The sequence below is a fragment of the Toxorhynchites rutilus genome, chromosome 3 (assembly GCF_029784135.1).
Source record: "Toxorhynchites rutilus septentrionalis strain SRP chromosome 3, ASM2978413v1, whole genome shotgun sequence".
In the NCBI taxonomy this organism is placed as follows: Eukaryota; Metazoa; Arthropoda; class Insecta; order Diptera; family Culicidae; genus Toxorhynchites; species Toxorhynchites rutilus.
In genome coordinates, this window is record NC_073746.1 from 322,554,157 (window position 1) to 322,568,981 (window position 14,825).

General features: G+C 41.0%; 2 protein-coding genes across 2 annotated transcripts in view; one reads left to right on the forward strand and one right to left on the reverse strand.

Annotated features, from left to right (window-relative positions):
- Positions 1-682: 682 nt before the first annotated feature.
- Positions 683-2,237, reverse strand: LOC129779901 (developmentally-regulated GTP-binding protein 2). Its single transcript, XM_055787666.1, has 3 exons — positions 2,033-2,237; positions 1,097-1,962; positions 683-1,035 (listed from the first exon to the last, which is right to left on the reverse strand). The coding sequence occupies exons 1-3, from the start codon at positions 2,094-2,096 to the stop codon at positions 874-876; spliced, it is 1,092 nt and encodes a 363-aa protein (XP_055643641.1). The 5' UTR covers positions 2,097-2,237; the 3' UTR covers positions 683-873.
- A 9,474-nt stretch (positions 2,238-11,711) lies between these two features.
- Positions 11,712-14,825, forward strand: part of LOC129779898 (squamous cell carcinoma antigen recognized by T-cells 3) — a 52,604-nt gene continuing 49,490 nt past the window's right edge. Inside the window, exons 1-2 of the mRNA XM_055787663.1 lie at positions 11,712-11,761; positions 11,834-12,643. The gene's annotated coding sequence lies outside the window, so the exon portion shown is untranslated. The remainder of the gene's footprint in view (positions 11,762-11,833; positions 12,644-14,825) is intronic.

Sequence of the window (14,825 nt, forward strand, 5' to 3'; positions counted from 1 at the left end):
ATCGCAAAACTCGTAATTATAATATCAGATTATTTTCAGACACAATTATCGTGCAAGATTTTTCATCCACTTGCAATAACATGTTTCTCCGTTACGTGGAATAAATGTTTGATCAGTAAATATGATAGAATAAAGACAACCCTAAATCGGACAATTTCTTTCTCGAGTTTTGCTCTTATCAACACATTCGGCGATCCATTTTTATTTATATAGATAGACGACGATATTGGAGTGCGTTTTATCACATTAAATTCCATTTCCACTTTCGAACAAAGATCAATTTCGTTAGCGCAAACATTGAATGGACTAACAATCATAGAAACATTTCTCGTACCCAAAAATCCTCACATCCCAAATTTGGCTCCATTTGTTTGATTAGTTCTCGAAATATACCATAGCCCCCCTCCCCTCCCTCTGAAACCACCACATGCACTATTTTGGTTCCGTTTGTTTGATTGATTTTGCGAGTAATGCAGCCTTAATTTAAGTTACCTCAACGAAAAATCTCCCGGTCAGGTAGTCCGTAAATCGGTTATCGGTAATTTAACTTAAAGCTCTCGGCATATGCGTGACACTAATCACTCGGTTACGAAAATCACAACATTTATCCATGCATTCCGATCGCATATGATTTCTGATCTCATGATGAAAATTTGGATACGTTCAAGAGCTGGTCAAAAAATTGTTCGATACACAATGTTTTTATTTTAATAGTAATTGGTTAAACTCTCCTCCGTCTCGTCAACGTTTCATTATGTTCAGGCGATCACTAAGCTTGCTAAATAGGCAGATGTTGGGGTCAAAAAAAAATTAAACCGTCATCTCGAGAAACTTTCCGAGACCGTGCGATTCGCCAGGTCGGCCGCCAGTGCCTTATTTTTTAACTACTTGAATAACGTCCTCGTCGTTCATCACATGAGAAATACCTACTCTCTGGGGAGAATATTTCGTGGAGGTGCCCCAAACCAGTGCATATTTGAACTGGTCGGCCAAAGTCCTATGAATCGCGTGACACACATGTTCAACAGTGACGCCCTGAAATATATTCAACGTTAAACACTACTGTTGTGAGCCAACATATCTTCGAATGTCTTACCCGTCTCAAAATTAGGCCATCATCAAAATCTGGCGGAACACCCGGCTTTTTTGTATACACCCTAATCAGCATAAGATGTTCCCATAGCACATCCAATAGGTAGTCCAAGTTCAAATGCATATTGCAACTAACTACCACGCTGAACGGCTGTTTAGCCAGTCTGTCCACTTCTTCTAATGAAATCTGATCAATCTTATTGTACACATAGATGCATGGAACATAAATCCTATTGCCGGACACAACATCGATAAACTCATCCTCCGTGCAGTCCTCCCTAAACAGAACCTCGGCGTTGAATATTTTGAACGAATGCAGAATGGTCTGCACCATTTTCTCGTTACATCTCGTCATCGGACAAGTCGAGTTGAAACTGACGCCACCTCCCTTCTTGATCTTGAAGTAAATGTTCGGCTTCCGCTTGTTCAATCTCAGCCCTACCGATTCCAACTCGTACTCCAACAGTTCCCGATGCACATTCGGTTTCGTAGCATCCAGCATCATCAGTACCAGATCCGCAGTGCGAGCTACCGCAATAACCTGTCGTCCTCGACCTTTACCCTGCGCGGCTCCTTCAATGATTCCTGGCAGATCTAGCAGCTGTATATTCGCTCCCTTGTATTCGATTACACCGGGAATACACGTTAGCGTCGTGAACTCATAGTTGGCCGCTTCCGATTCCGTTTTGGTCAACGTCGACAGCAGCGTTGACTTACCGACGGATGGGAAACCAATCAGTGCGATTCTCGCGTCACCTGATTTCAGCACATCGAAACCTTCTCCCTTTTCACCCTTCTTCGAGGGTTCCAACAGTTGCGAACGGTACTTGGCAAGTTTTGCCTTCAGCAATCCAAGATGATATTCGGTAGCTGCGGACAGAGATTATAGAACCGGAAGTTATCGGTTGGCGAAAATCAAAACAAAACAAGCGCACATTACCTTTATTCTTTTGGGTTTTAGCGATTTCCTTCTCGATGTCGGAGATTTTCTCCAGTATACCCATAGTTGACCTGCTGTCGGAGAATCGCGGCGAAGGAACGTGCAACAAAAGAAACGCAGAGATTAAAGTTTTCCTATAGACTACAACGAAATGAAAACTCGCTGTCCGAGATGATGGTGGATGGAAAATATACCTGCATGTGTTTTGACGTTCACTGGTGTTGACATGTGATGCGAAATATTTCAAATGAAGTTAACTCGGAACCAGAGTTGCCAATAATATTTTTCAAAAAACTGGAAGAAAACTGGATCCTGAAAAATCGTTTTATTTTAAGAAGTTCTGCTTTGAGTTATTCAAAACATATTTTTTTTTATCTATTCCAGTGCTTGAGAAATAGACCTTACTTCGAAGCTTCGTGTAATATTTACATGTGGCTCATGAATAGCGAAATGAACCATTAATTAACCATTCGAGCAGATCAAAATAACGTTTCCCACCACTCGAACATTACTGTGAAACAATATTCGAGGAATTTCTATTGGTTTCAGAGGATTTCTCTCGGTAATCTTCTCAGGTTACCTGAAGATAACTCTCCTCTGTCGCGATTTAATTTCTATAAAGCTAGAACATAGCTCCGGGATGATTGTTTCTAGAAGAGTTCTCTCGGCTTCTCAGAAAGATAACTATGTCCCTTCGAGATGGAAATTCAATATAGATGAATGACGGAATATAACGCCGGTCCGATTGATTTTAGAATTATTCCGGTTATCTTTTCATGTTTCCCAAAGTTAACTCTCCGCCGTCGCGAATGGAGTACTATAAAGCTATGAATAACGTATTGCCGGGACGATTGATTTTAGAGAAGTTCTCTCGGATACCTTCTCAGGTTTTAATTGTGAGAAGCTCTTTTGGATTGAATGGAATGGATTTCGATTGAGGAAGATACAGCCGGTCTTATTAATTTTACAGGTTTTCCTTTTTAGGTTACCTAAAAATAATCTTTGCCGCATGTTGTGACACATGAGATTTTTGGATTTTCATTTCGTTGAAGGGTCGATTGATGTAAACGGATGTAAACGGAAGCAAGATTACTTTTGTTTAATATTCATATCAATTAAAGTCAATGGAGCACATTGATCCTATGCTCTTCTAAACTACAGAATGAATTGGAGGACCTATAACATATAATGCTTATATAAACTCAAAGTCAGCATAGCAAGCGGGCTCTATGAACCATTTAGGGTTAGATTTCTTGTTAAGAACATTGCACCAGTCGTTGTTGAAATGGTAGATCAGTTGGTCTGAACTTCAGCATGTTTTGGAGGACCTAGAACATATAATATGTATATAAACCTAGAACATTGCTGCTTGGGTAGTCACCACACGCTCTGCGCACTAATCGTATTGAATTCGGAAGTGTAAGCAGGAGGAAAATAACACTGAGAGTGTGCAAGAAAAGAAATATCGATCCAAGGCAAATACCTCTTTGATCGATCGAACGAATAATGTCAAAAAACGAAATTGGTTAAGGAATAGAAAGGGTGAGGGAGGGATAATATTTATACATTGTGAATTTATTTCACATAAAATTGGTAAAACTAAAGCACCATATAAAAAAACTTGATAAAACTGGACAATATTTGAAAAAACTGGAAGATTTCAAGGGTTTAACTGTTTGACTGGATCGAAGAAAAAAAGCTGGAAGAATCCAGTTTAAACTGGAACATTGGCAACGCTGCTCGGAACTGAGACCAAGGTACATAGACAATTACCAGGTAAGTTATAACAGATTTGCATAAATTTTTGCAACAAAAACAAAAAAAAAATTAAAAAAATCTCAGTTTTATACGAATACCGTTTTCTCGTACAAACTATGGCTACAATGAGACTTCGTCGAGAATGTGTCGCGAGTTCAATCGATGCAGTTGTTTCATCGATTTTGGTTTATCTCCTGGATTACTCAAGAAACGCTACATCTCCGCAATTATAGAAACTGCTATTAGTAACAATTTTTTTCCTTCATATATGAATGTATGTAATCATAAGTGTAATTTAGTCTAGTTTAGTTTCGTACCGAATGTTACTTATATCGAATGAAGTGTCTAAATTCGAATGAAAATTTCCTTGGAGCTCAAGACGTATTCACTGAAATTGATGAAAATGACGATGTTAAAACAATGTGCAGTATTCTTGCAGGCATAATCAGTTGTTGTCGCAGGTTCTAAGTCTAATATGCCTCTTTTTTCAAATTCAGTTTGAAGAAATGAAATCGAATGAAACATTCAATTGAAAGCAGTGATCGTCCTTTCATATGTAAAACTGAATGTGACACACAACCTTCAAATGATAATGAATAGGGTAGATTCAATCGTCAAGTGGAAGCTTTTGATTTCAAATTCAAAGGAAACACAGCAGAACGAAAACGAAATTGAACAATCGAGGTTTCAGTATGCGTGGTGAATACACACAACCAAAATTTAAATTGGCCGAAGAGAAAGGAAGAAGTACAAAAGCCATTTTCATCTTTTAGTTTCGAAACTTTCAAGCCCATCATTACATACATAAAACAAAATGTTTTAACAAGTGTAACATTGTCAAATATTGAAGAACAGTATAAATTACCTGTACGTTACCATGGGTACCCAACTTCTTCCGTACACTATTTAACATCTAACAGTGAATCCGACATATTTTTGTTCAAATTCGAGCCTTGTATTTCGCAAGCAAAATCAATTAAATGTTGTTGGTCCGTTGCTATTCTTCCCTATCCTTAATTAGCACTTTCAAATCATAGAGGGGATCACCCTTTGATAAATTAGTATCGTTCATATAACTTTTTGTAAATTGATTGCCAAATTGCATCAAATTGAGCCGAATCCACAAACTAAATATTTGCAATCCATCCAATGATAGTTTATCACTTTCTAGTTGGTTTTTTCGTCGAGTTCCCTTTTGTGAGAAAAAAAACTAAGGAAACTCTTCTTTTTTTCCTGTATTATAGTTACCTTCCATTTCGGAAGAATGTCGGGAGTGAAAATTGAACTCGTGACCTTTAGCGTGAGAGATATGAATGTTACCACTAAGCCAGATAGCCTCCGCAAACCAAAGGAAAAATAATTTTAAATTAACGAAATTCATAAATTTGTTAAAGTCTCTGAACAAAATTTCGTAATTCTGCACGTTATTTTATCTGTGTGAATGAATTCCGTGAACGATACAGAAAATCTAGCTCACCTGTAGTATATGACAAATCAGGTTGGTCCTAAACAGAGATGCCAGGTTTGAAGAAATGTCTTCATTTTGAAGACATTTGATTTTGTGAAGACATTTTGAAGACATTATGAAATGTGTGAAGACATTTCCGTATGATAGCGTACGTGGGTTTTTGGGAGATATTATTTCCATGAAATTCTCACTATTGGTCGAAAATATTCACAAAAGAAGTAGCCCAGCAAACATTAAATCGCATAACAAGCGTATATATAACATCATATGCCCTAAAATTTGGTTGGCATATAATGCGCCTAACTGGCATATGCATGCAAAAGTAGAGGCCATATACATACACGGAAAATGCTTACCGATTTTTTTTGGATGAATATGCAACTTTGACCGGCTATAATAGCGATTATGTTGAAATTGAATTGCGATCTAATATGAATATATTCATGAATTGTCAAAGCACCAAATACGACTTTTGCCATACTCATATACGATTTACTACATACATAGATAAAAAAACAAATGGCGCAAAATATTTTCGGGAAATGTTTATAATAGCCTCACGAATCGCCATTTTTATATATGAGTATTTATGTTTGTAGAAATAATAATTGTTTGATTGACTTGTGTTGGGAGTGGAATATGAATGTTTAAAATGGCACAGATTGATGTTTGGTGAAAACTGCTCCGATGTGGGTTCGAACTCCGGTCGTCTGGATTATCATCCACCAGCTATCTCGCGAGGCTATCTGAAATTTAATTAAACAGCGGTTAAAACTTTCGAGTGCATCAGTATTTCATTGAAATTCCAATATGATGTAATATGTTCTTTATTAGGATCTAATATGATTTACTGTTTTATGATTTTCTTCAGCATGCAACACGATTTACTACAGTACTGAATTGATTTAAATTATACGCTTATACGACACACAAAATGCATCAGCGTAATATACGCATATGATGCGGATTAAATATATTTTACGACAATGTACATTATAAAATTGATGTTTATTATACCGAATTGCGACTTAATTTGATAATGGTATATAAAATCGAGTTTTTACATTTTATGCGATTTCAAATATACACGATACATACTTTGATTGATATTATATGCGATTACGATTTATTCGGATTTCTTGTAAGACTTGGAACGTGCAAAATTATACGATTTAATGTTTGCTGGGAGGGCCTTTTGTCTCAGTGTCATTCGCTCGCTTTTTTTATCAGTGTCACTTGTTTATTTTTGTTCTTAGTAATCAACAAAGATTTTCGTCTCGGGATCATTCATTTGCTTTTATTAGCGTAAGATAATATTAGCGTGCAGAATTTGAATTTGAATATCCATGCGCAGCAGGCGCTGACTTTAAACCTAGAAATAAAATTTTCATTAGTAACTGTGTTCTCAACCAAAGCAGTAGTTTGTTCTTCGGCTCTATCCGAGAGGTTATGGGCCCAGCGGAAAACTGAAGAAAGTTCGAGAATAGTGATGAAAAAATGTCGACTGGAGGTAGTAACTCAGGAGGAAGCGGAAGCGGCGAACCAGCACCGGTACCAGCAATAGCTCAAGTTCAAAATTTGTCAACCCTACCGTCCATAGAACGCCTGACTGGTCGCGACAATTGGGCAACTTGGAAATTTGCGGTGGAAACATTTTTGGAGCTTGAGGACCTGTGGGATGCGGTGAAGCCGATAGCGAATGCTGATGGAATTTTCCCAGCCGTCGACCAACGGAAGGATAGGAAAGCGCGTGCGAAAATCATCCTTCTACTTGATCCGATCAACTACGTTCACGTGAAGGACGCAAGAACGACAAGTGAGTGTTGGGCGAAACTGGAAGCAGCGTTTGAAGACACCGGTTTGACCCGGCGAGTAGGACTCCTGCGAAAGCTCATCACCACAACGATGGCCGCATGTGATTCTGTGGACCAGTACGTCACCCAGATCATTTCCACCGCCCACCAGCTTCGAGGCGTTGGATTTGATATCTCTGAGGAATGGATCGGAACGTTGCTGTTAGCAGGTCTACCGGAAGAGTACAAACCCATGATAATGGCATTGGAAAGCTCTGGGACTGCGATTACAGGGGACAGCATCAAAACGAAATTGCTACAAGAAGTGCAAACGCAAACCGACCGAACCGCATTTTTTGGGAAAAGGAAACCTCAAACGAGGAAGAAGCAAAGCGTAGCCGAAAGCAGGTCAGCAGAGCAGCCCAAGGGACCCAAATGCAAGCGATGCAAGAAGTTTGGCCACATCGCCCGAGAATGCCCAGCGAATCAACGAGGATCAGCGTTTAGTGCCGTGTTATCGACTAACAACGGTGCGGATGACGAAGCTTGGTATTTTGATTCAGGAGCGTCGGATCATTTCACCAACAACCGAAAACTTCTGGTGAACACGAGGGATGCACGCGGTGTAGTTATAGCAGCAGACAAAGTGACGATGAATATCGTTGCGAGTGTCCCGTCCCGAAATGTCCAACAACCTTCTTTCGGTAAGTCAAATCGTTCGCCGTGGACACGTGGTGCAATTTTCTCTAACCGGAGTCAAGGTGATCGATCCATCGGGCGTCGTCATAGCAACGGGTTGCCATGACATCGAGAAAGGGCTGTTTCGGTTCGAAGCGAAAAAGACTATAGCAACGTCACTGGCATGCACATCAAGCAATATCGACACGTGGCACAGGAGAATGGGTCACCTGAATGTAGGCAGCCTGAAGCACCTGAAAGGTGGTCTAGCTTCTGGTATACAGTTCGATGAAACGACTTGTGGAAATTGTGTCGTCTGTGCGATGGGAAAACAGTCCCGTCTACCTTTTCCTAAGGAGGGACATCGTGCAGGTCAAGTGCTGGAGGTCGTCCATTCAGACATTTGCGGTCCGATGGAGGAGACATCGTTGGGCGGAAGTCGATACTACGTGTCCTTCACCGACGATAAGACGAGACGAATTTCCATCTATTTTCTGGAGACCAAGTCCGAAGCCGAGGTGCTACGAGCGTTCATCCACTACCACAGTCTCGCAGAGCGGCAAACCGGATGCAAATTGAAAATTCTTCGGACAGACAATGGTAAGGAATACACCAATAAGTCTTTCCAGAACCGGCTGAGAGTATTGGGCATCCGGCACCAGACGTCAACGGAGTATACCCCGGAGCAAAACGGTCTGGCCGAGCGAGTTAATCGCACTATCGTCGAGCGGGCTCGATGCATATTGTTTGAAGCGAAGCTACCGAAGGCCGAAGCGGTGGCAGCTGCAACGTACTTGGTCAACCGTTCCCCGACCAAAGGGCACAAGCAAACACCGGAGGAGGCTTGGAGTGGCCGTAAGCCGGATTTGTCACACATCCGTGTGATTGGTGCCAAGGTGATGGCACACATTCCCAAGCAAAAACGGCGCAAATGGGATCCCAAGTCCAAGGAATCGATTCTCGTGGGTTTCGATGAAGATACCAAGGCATACCGCTTGTATGATACCGCCACGAAGAAGGTTTTCAAGAGTCGGGATGTCGTCTTCATTAGTGAACCGTCCCACGAACCATCCGATATCGTACCAGCTCCAGTGAGGAAGCCAACGCAGGTGCGTACATTCATGTCCTTGAATTTCGAAGAAGCACAAGCAGATGTCGTCGATGTCATCGAGGCGCACCCACCTGAGGAAGAATAAGAAGAGGAGCAGTCAGATGATGATTCGGACGATTCGGAGGCATCCAACTACTACTCGCAAGTCGAAACCAGCGAAAGTGATGTTTCTGACGGTGACGTGACAATCATTGCGCTCCCCCCGCGACAAACTTCACAACCACCCGAGTCACAGGTGTTGAGGCGCAGCGGAAGGGAGCGCGCATTACCAGGCAAGTACCTTGATTATTATATTCCGAGCAAAGGCCTACCGTCCTACCAATTTTCAGGCCAGCGCAACGTTCAGCCAACGGTTAGTTCGTCGTTTGGATCGGCATCGGCTACCGCATCGGAGCAGCAACGTATGAAGAAGGGCAACTGTCTCGCTAGCCGCACCGCTAGTGACCCCCGTAGTTTCAAGGAGGCGTTACAATTCGCAGACGCCGAACTTTGGAAAGCTGCAATGATCGAAGAATATCAAGCGTTAGTGAGGAACAACACATGGGAGCTCGTCGATCTACCCCCCGGTGAGCGTGCAATTGGTTGCAAGTGGCTGTTTAAAACCAAGGAGGACGAAAAGGGCAACATCGTGCGGCACAAGGCCAGGATCGTGGCGCAAGGCTTCACCCAGAAGTTTGGTGTCGATTACGACGAAGTTTTCGCACCTGTGGCGAAGCAAGTCACGTTTCGCACGTTGCTAACCGTCGCTGCCCGGAAGAATCTGACTGTGAAGCACGTAGATGTCAAGACGGCGTATCTTAACGGAGAGCTGGATGAAGTCATCTATATGCGCCAACCCGATGGTTTCCATACCGGAAATGAGGGTACCGTATGCCGCTTGAGGAGGAGCCTATACGGACTCAAACAGTCAGCGCGATGGAACAAGAAGGTGGATTCTATCTTCAAGCCCATAGGGTTTATCCAGTCGAAGGCAGATCCATGCCTATACATCCGGAAGAAAGGAGGAGCATTCACGTACATCCTAATCTACGTGGATGATATGGTCTTCGTCGCGCAGTCAGAGGAAGAGTTCCGCTCCATCTTGGGATATCTAGAGCAACAGTTCGCCGTTACCAACCTGGGAGATCTTCATCATTTCTTGGGTATGGAGGTAGAACGTGGACAGAATGGCTTCAAATTGAACCAACAGACTTACATCAAGAAGCTAGTCAAGAGGTTCAGCTTGGAAAATGCCAAACCGTCGAAGGTTCCCATCGATCCAGGCTATTTGCAGCTGAAGGAGGAGGAGCATGACCAGCTACCGAATAACCACCAATTCATTAGCCTTATTGGAGGATTGCTTTACGTGGCACTGCACACTCGTCCGGATATTGCAGTAAGCACGACGATCCTGGCGCAGAAGTCCAGTTGCCCCAACCAACAAGACTGGAATGAAGCTAAGCGAGTGCTGCGATATCTAGCAACAAGCAGTCACCTCAAGCTGGCACTGGGATGCAACAGTGATGGCTTGTCGCTATACGCTGACGCGGATTGGGCAGGAGACCAGCGGGACCGGAAGTCTAAATCTGGACATTTGATCATGTTCGGAGGAGGCCTGATCCAGTGGGGTTCCAGAAAGCAGTCGTGTGTGGCCCTCAGCACAACTGAAGCCGAACTGGTTGCACTTGCAGAGGGATGCCAAGAGCTTATCTGGACGAAGCGATTGATGGATGAAATCGGCGAGTCTTCAACCCAGCCAATTCCAGTATACGAAGACAACCAGAGCTGCATCAAGGTAATCGAAAGCGACCGTTTGGAGCGAAGGACGAAACACATTGAAACGAAATTCTTTTTCGTTCGCGATCTCCATCAGCAACAGCTAATCAACCTGTAGTACTGCTCTTCGGAATCGATGTTAGCGGACATGTTGACGAAGCCACTGCAACGAGTCCGTTTGGAGGATTTACGAAGCCAAATGGGAGTAATTCAAGATTAGCACGAGGAGGAGTATTAGCGTAAGATAATATTAGCGTGCAGAATTTGAATTTGAATATCCATGCGCAGCAGGCGCTGACTTTAAACCTAGAAATACAATTTTCATTAGTAACTGTGTTCTCAACCAAAGCAGTAGTTTGTTCTTCGGCTCTATCCGAGAGCTTTTTTCAAACTTTTCCAAGCAGAAAATCCACATAGAATGAATTCAACAACAAAGCGACTTTTACATCAAATTCTGGAGAACTTCAAGTGGTCTGAGCACGGTTTGTCTCTAGAAGACATTAGTTCATTTGCGTTCGAGAATCCGATTGATTGTAACATTGTATTTCTATTATGTTGTGCCTTTACTATACAATAAATTAACTTGGATCTTATAAACGACCACCTCACAAATCGAAGGTTTTTCGGTTACATACCGTGTCAATAATTAGTTTTATGGATATAGTTTGACCAAAAAACCAAAACTTAAACGCTGGAATAAACAAATTGAGTAATACAGTTCCGTTTTTGTGGAGAAGCTGGGGCTCTCACTCAATGAATGGTTAATCAAGCCAATTATCATTTCTAAACTCATAAAATTTAGTACGCAGTTGCGCAATATATTCTTTGTTCACATTTATCGAAATAAACTTTAAAATCTCAAAGTAAATTTAATTAAATGCGCTATATAACAATACTAGTTAGAATAAACATTGAATAAGCTATCAAACTTCGTTCAAAAGTAAGTTATGAATTTCAGTTTGCTCCGATATGATGGTGAAGACATTTGAAGACATTTTTCGTACCATGTGAAGACATTTGAAAAAAAAAACACCTGGCATCCCTGTTCCCGAATGAGTGAAGTTTTGTATTCAGCAGGGTATATTTATGACAAGGTAGTCTTGACTGACTAGTGCATCAATAGTAGTGAGGCTGTGATGTGTTAGCTTTGCAAGTATCATGGGACGGTATTATAAATTTGTCTAAATTAGTTTATTTCTATTGTATTTTAGCTTAATGTATATATTTATTCGTTGCAGCGTAAAGATAATACAATTAGGGTTTCTTTCTAACCAAAACGTAGAGGAAATTGTGGATCGGCAATTCGGATTTTACCTTCCGGAAGCCCTCTGTAGCTCTCCGATACATCTTGCCGCAGTGCTTGAATTAAGCTATCAGAACCGACCGAAATGCTAGAATTCTCATTAGAGATGTTGATGATGCTGCTCCCGACTTCCTTTGACGGAATATCCCTCTCGGGATAGTAATGTTTCCTCCCATTAGAAAATTGGACCGATTCTGCGGATGTTACGAATGTTTATTTATGGACTCAACTCTTGCTCTTGCGGTTTTGATTTCCCGAGGGATGAGAGCCGTTGGCCTTTCTGACAGCAGAAACAGCTAAAATAAACTATTTTGTGTACTAATTGTACAATCTGGACCTGTTCGCATCAGTTTTCGACGATATTGTACAACCAAGCCATCGATATGCATGAAACAATCTGAACGGAAATAAAGCGAGCAACTCTAGGGGAAGGGAGGGTAAGCCCGCCACTGAGGATAAGACCGACACCCCCTGAGTTTTACTAGAAAACTCTGACTACGTTTTTGAATACTCTACATGTTAGTATTTATTATTTTAGACGTTTTCAATCACATCGAACCCACCGTGATCCGTTAATTGTCTAAATATAAATCAAAACAAACGCGAGTGCCGATGATATGTAGCCGGATGTAATTTTCCGTCAGTGAAGTTTAAGCTTTTATTGTTGAACGCGGTTTCAAATTATTGTCCGTTGCTCTACAGTTTGTCCCCTGGATTGTTAGCAGTCACTGGGATTCGAGTTGAGGTAAGTTAAAGCAATAAGTTAATAGAAATAGTCTTCTTGGAAAATGTGTGCTGTCGGGGTAAGTCCGTCACTCTTTGAGTGGGGGATCCTGGCATGGTTTGCGTTTAGTTGAAGGTTTCTAAGACATATAGACATATATAAAACGAATCGAGGGAGTTGGTCCCAGGAGAACCTCACCCTTGCAAAAGAGGCTATTGTTAGTGGAGTTTCTATCAAACGTGCTTCCACGACTTTTGAACTACTGATGTAAATTTAATGTTGTATTTAAGCTGTTCGTTAAAATTAAATGAACTTCATCATTGAACGAAAAATAATGGCTGTATGGTCTTAACGAAAATAATAAACTAATTACAACTAAACATAATTTAATTAGTTTTATTGCCATCATAATCACACAAACCTGAAAAAATTTACCTAAATTCATGAACTCATTCTTCTCTGTGATTTCAAGTCGAATCCTAGTGTGATTAAAAGCCTCGTATGACAATGTGGTCCTAGATTCCATTAAACTTGTAATTGAATTGTGGTGTGGTTTGGTGATTTCTTCTCCATATTCCATATTCATCGGAACTTGTTCCGACCATATCTCCGGAATCGGTTGAGCTATTCGAACCATACTCCACAGCGATATTTAGAATTAGAATACCTTCTATTTGCCGACTGTCACATTCAAACTGGTTCATCTGTTGCCAATTATATATATTGAGAAATTGAGATGACGGTCTTACCCCATAGGGTACCGGTGTTACCCCCATGGGGGGTGCCGGTTTCACCCGCACTGGTTGATGAGCTTCATTTTTATGGCAGTTTTTTAAATTGACTATTACTTGAGAAAATTACCGTTTAAATGATCTGATATTCCTTATATCTCATGGCAAATAAACTAGACAATGATTCTGTGGAGGAAACATATCAATATGTGCCCGCAGATCTCACAAAACAATACTTTTCCTTAGGGGGTCGGGCATAACCCCATTCCCCTATATGTTTTTAATATTGCTGTTTATGTCCTGTCCGAAGAATCGAAGCCATTTCTTCCGAATGGTTACATCCCCCGGGAATCGATGAAATGATAATTTGTGGGATATGTTTTCATAATTCGAGTTGGACTCGAGCCCGGCCATCAATGACCGAACGTTCACGCATCTGGGTGCCACACATCGAGCCATAAAAAAAATGGAAATATTTTATATATATTCCTTCGCTGTCGAGCCGTGTTTCAAAAAGCAGCACAGAAACAACACATTCTAGGTACTAGCTCCGTTATTTTAACTTTAATGGTTCACTAACTCCTCTATCTCACGTATTATTGACGTATTTTCAAAAAAAAATTAATTATTATGAATTGCTTTGCGATCGCTGCTTTCGGTCAAAGCTAAGATGTCAGGCCATGCGCAAATTGAGACGCGTATAGCGCGAGCATCTTGGCGTGATCTAGCGCCTGTTTTTGTGGCTAATGAAAACAGATAGAACGGCGCAAATTGGCCAGATGACGATGGTGGAGCGCTCATGAGACACGATTCGCGCGACGCTGTGGCTGAACCACAGTTTCTCGTGCTGGTCGTGCCGGTTGTGGTGGTTGTGTTAGGGTGGGTTTAGACTAGTGATATATTCATGTAAAGAAATATAATGAGATTTATAGAAATCGCATCAACTGTTTACACTAGCGTGAACTTCTATAATGAATATATTCATATTTTCGGTGAATTTATTTTTTCACCTCGAATAAGTGTATCATATTTATTCTCACCCGTTTACACCTATTTTCACGTGAATAAATCCATCTATCGCTATAGATCTCTCTAATGTAAACATACCCTGGTATTCACTTGAATGATTTCAGTATAAAGATCACAGACAATACCGTCTAGCAGATAAGCAAAACGAAATATTTCAACTGAATTTAAAAGAAAATAAGGTACACCGGGGCAAGTTGGAACGATTTTCAACGAAGTTCAACTTGCAAGTTAACTTAAAAAATCACTAAATTGAAATCTGTTTGCAACATATACAAGGTTTGTTTTAACTACAGATGTTATAAATTTCTCCAAACAATGCAAATAAATTATTATAAATGGATTGAAGCAATGGATTGGATTATTTTGAGAACTTTCTTTTTTTTTTTTGCTTGAGCAGTGGTCTTAATGTTTAATGTCCGTTAATGTCCGACACTGTATGTTAA

Bases quoted from the DNA above. Each gene is read 5' to 3' on its own strand.
- LOC129779901 (XM_055787666.1), bottom strand. From the start codon at position 2,096: ATGGGTATACTGGAGAAAATCTCCGACATCGAGAAGGAAATCGCTAAA. The intron at 1,963-2,032 runs GTAATGTGCGCT...CTCTGTCCGCAG, and splicing joins TAAAACCCAAAAGAATAAAG to CTACCGAATATCATCTTGGA. The intron at 1,036-1,096 runs GTAAGACATTCG...AATATATTTCAG, and splicing joins ATGGCCTAATTTTGAGACGG to GGCGTCACTGTTGAACATGT.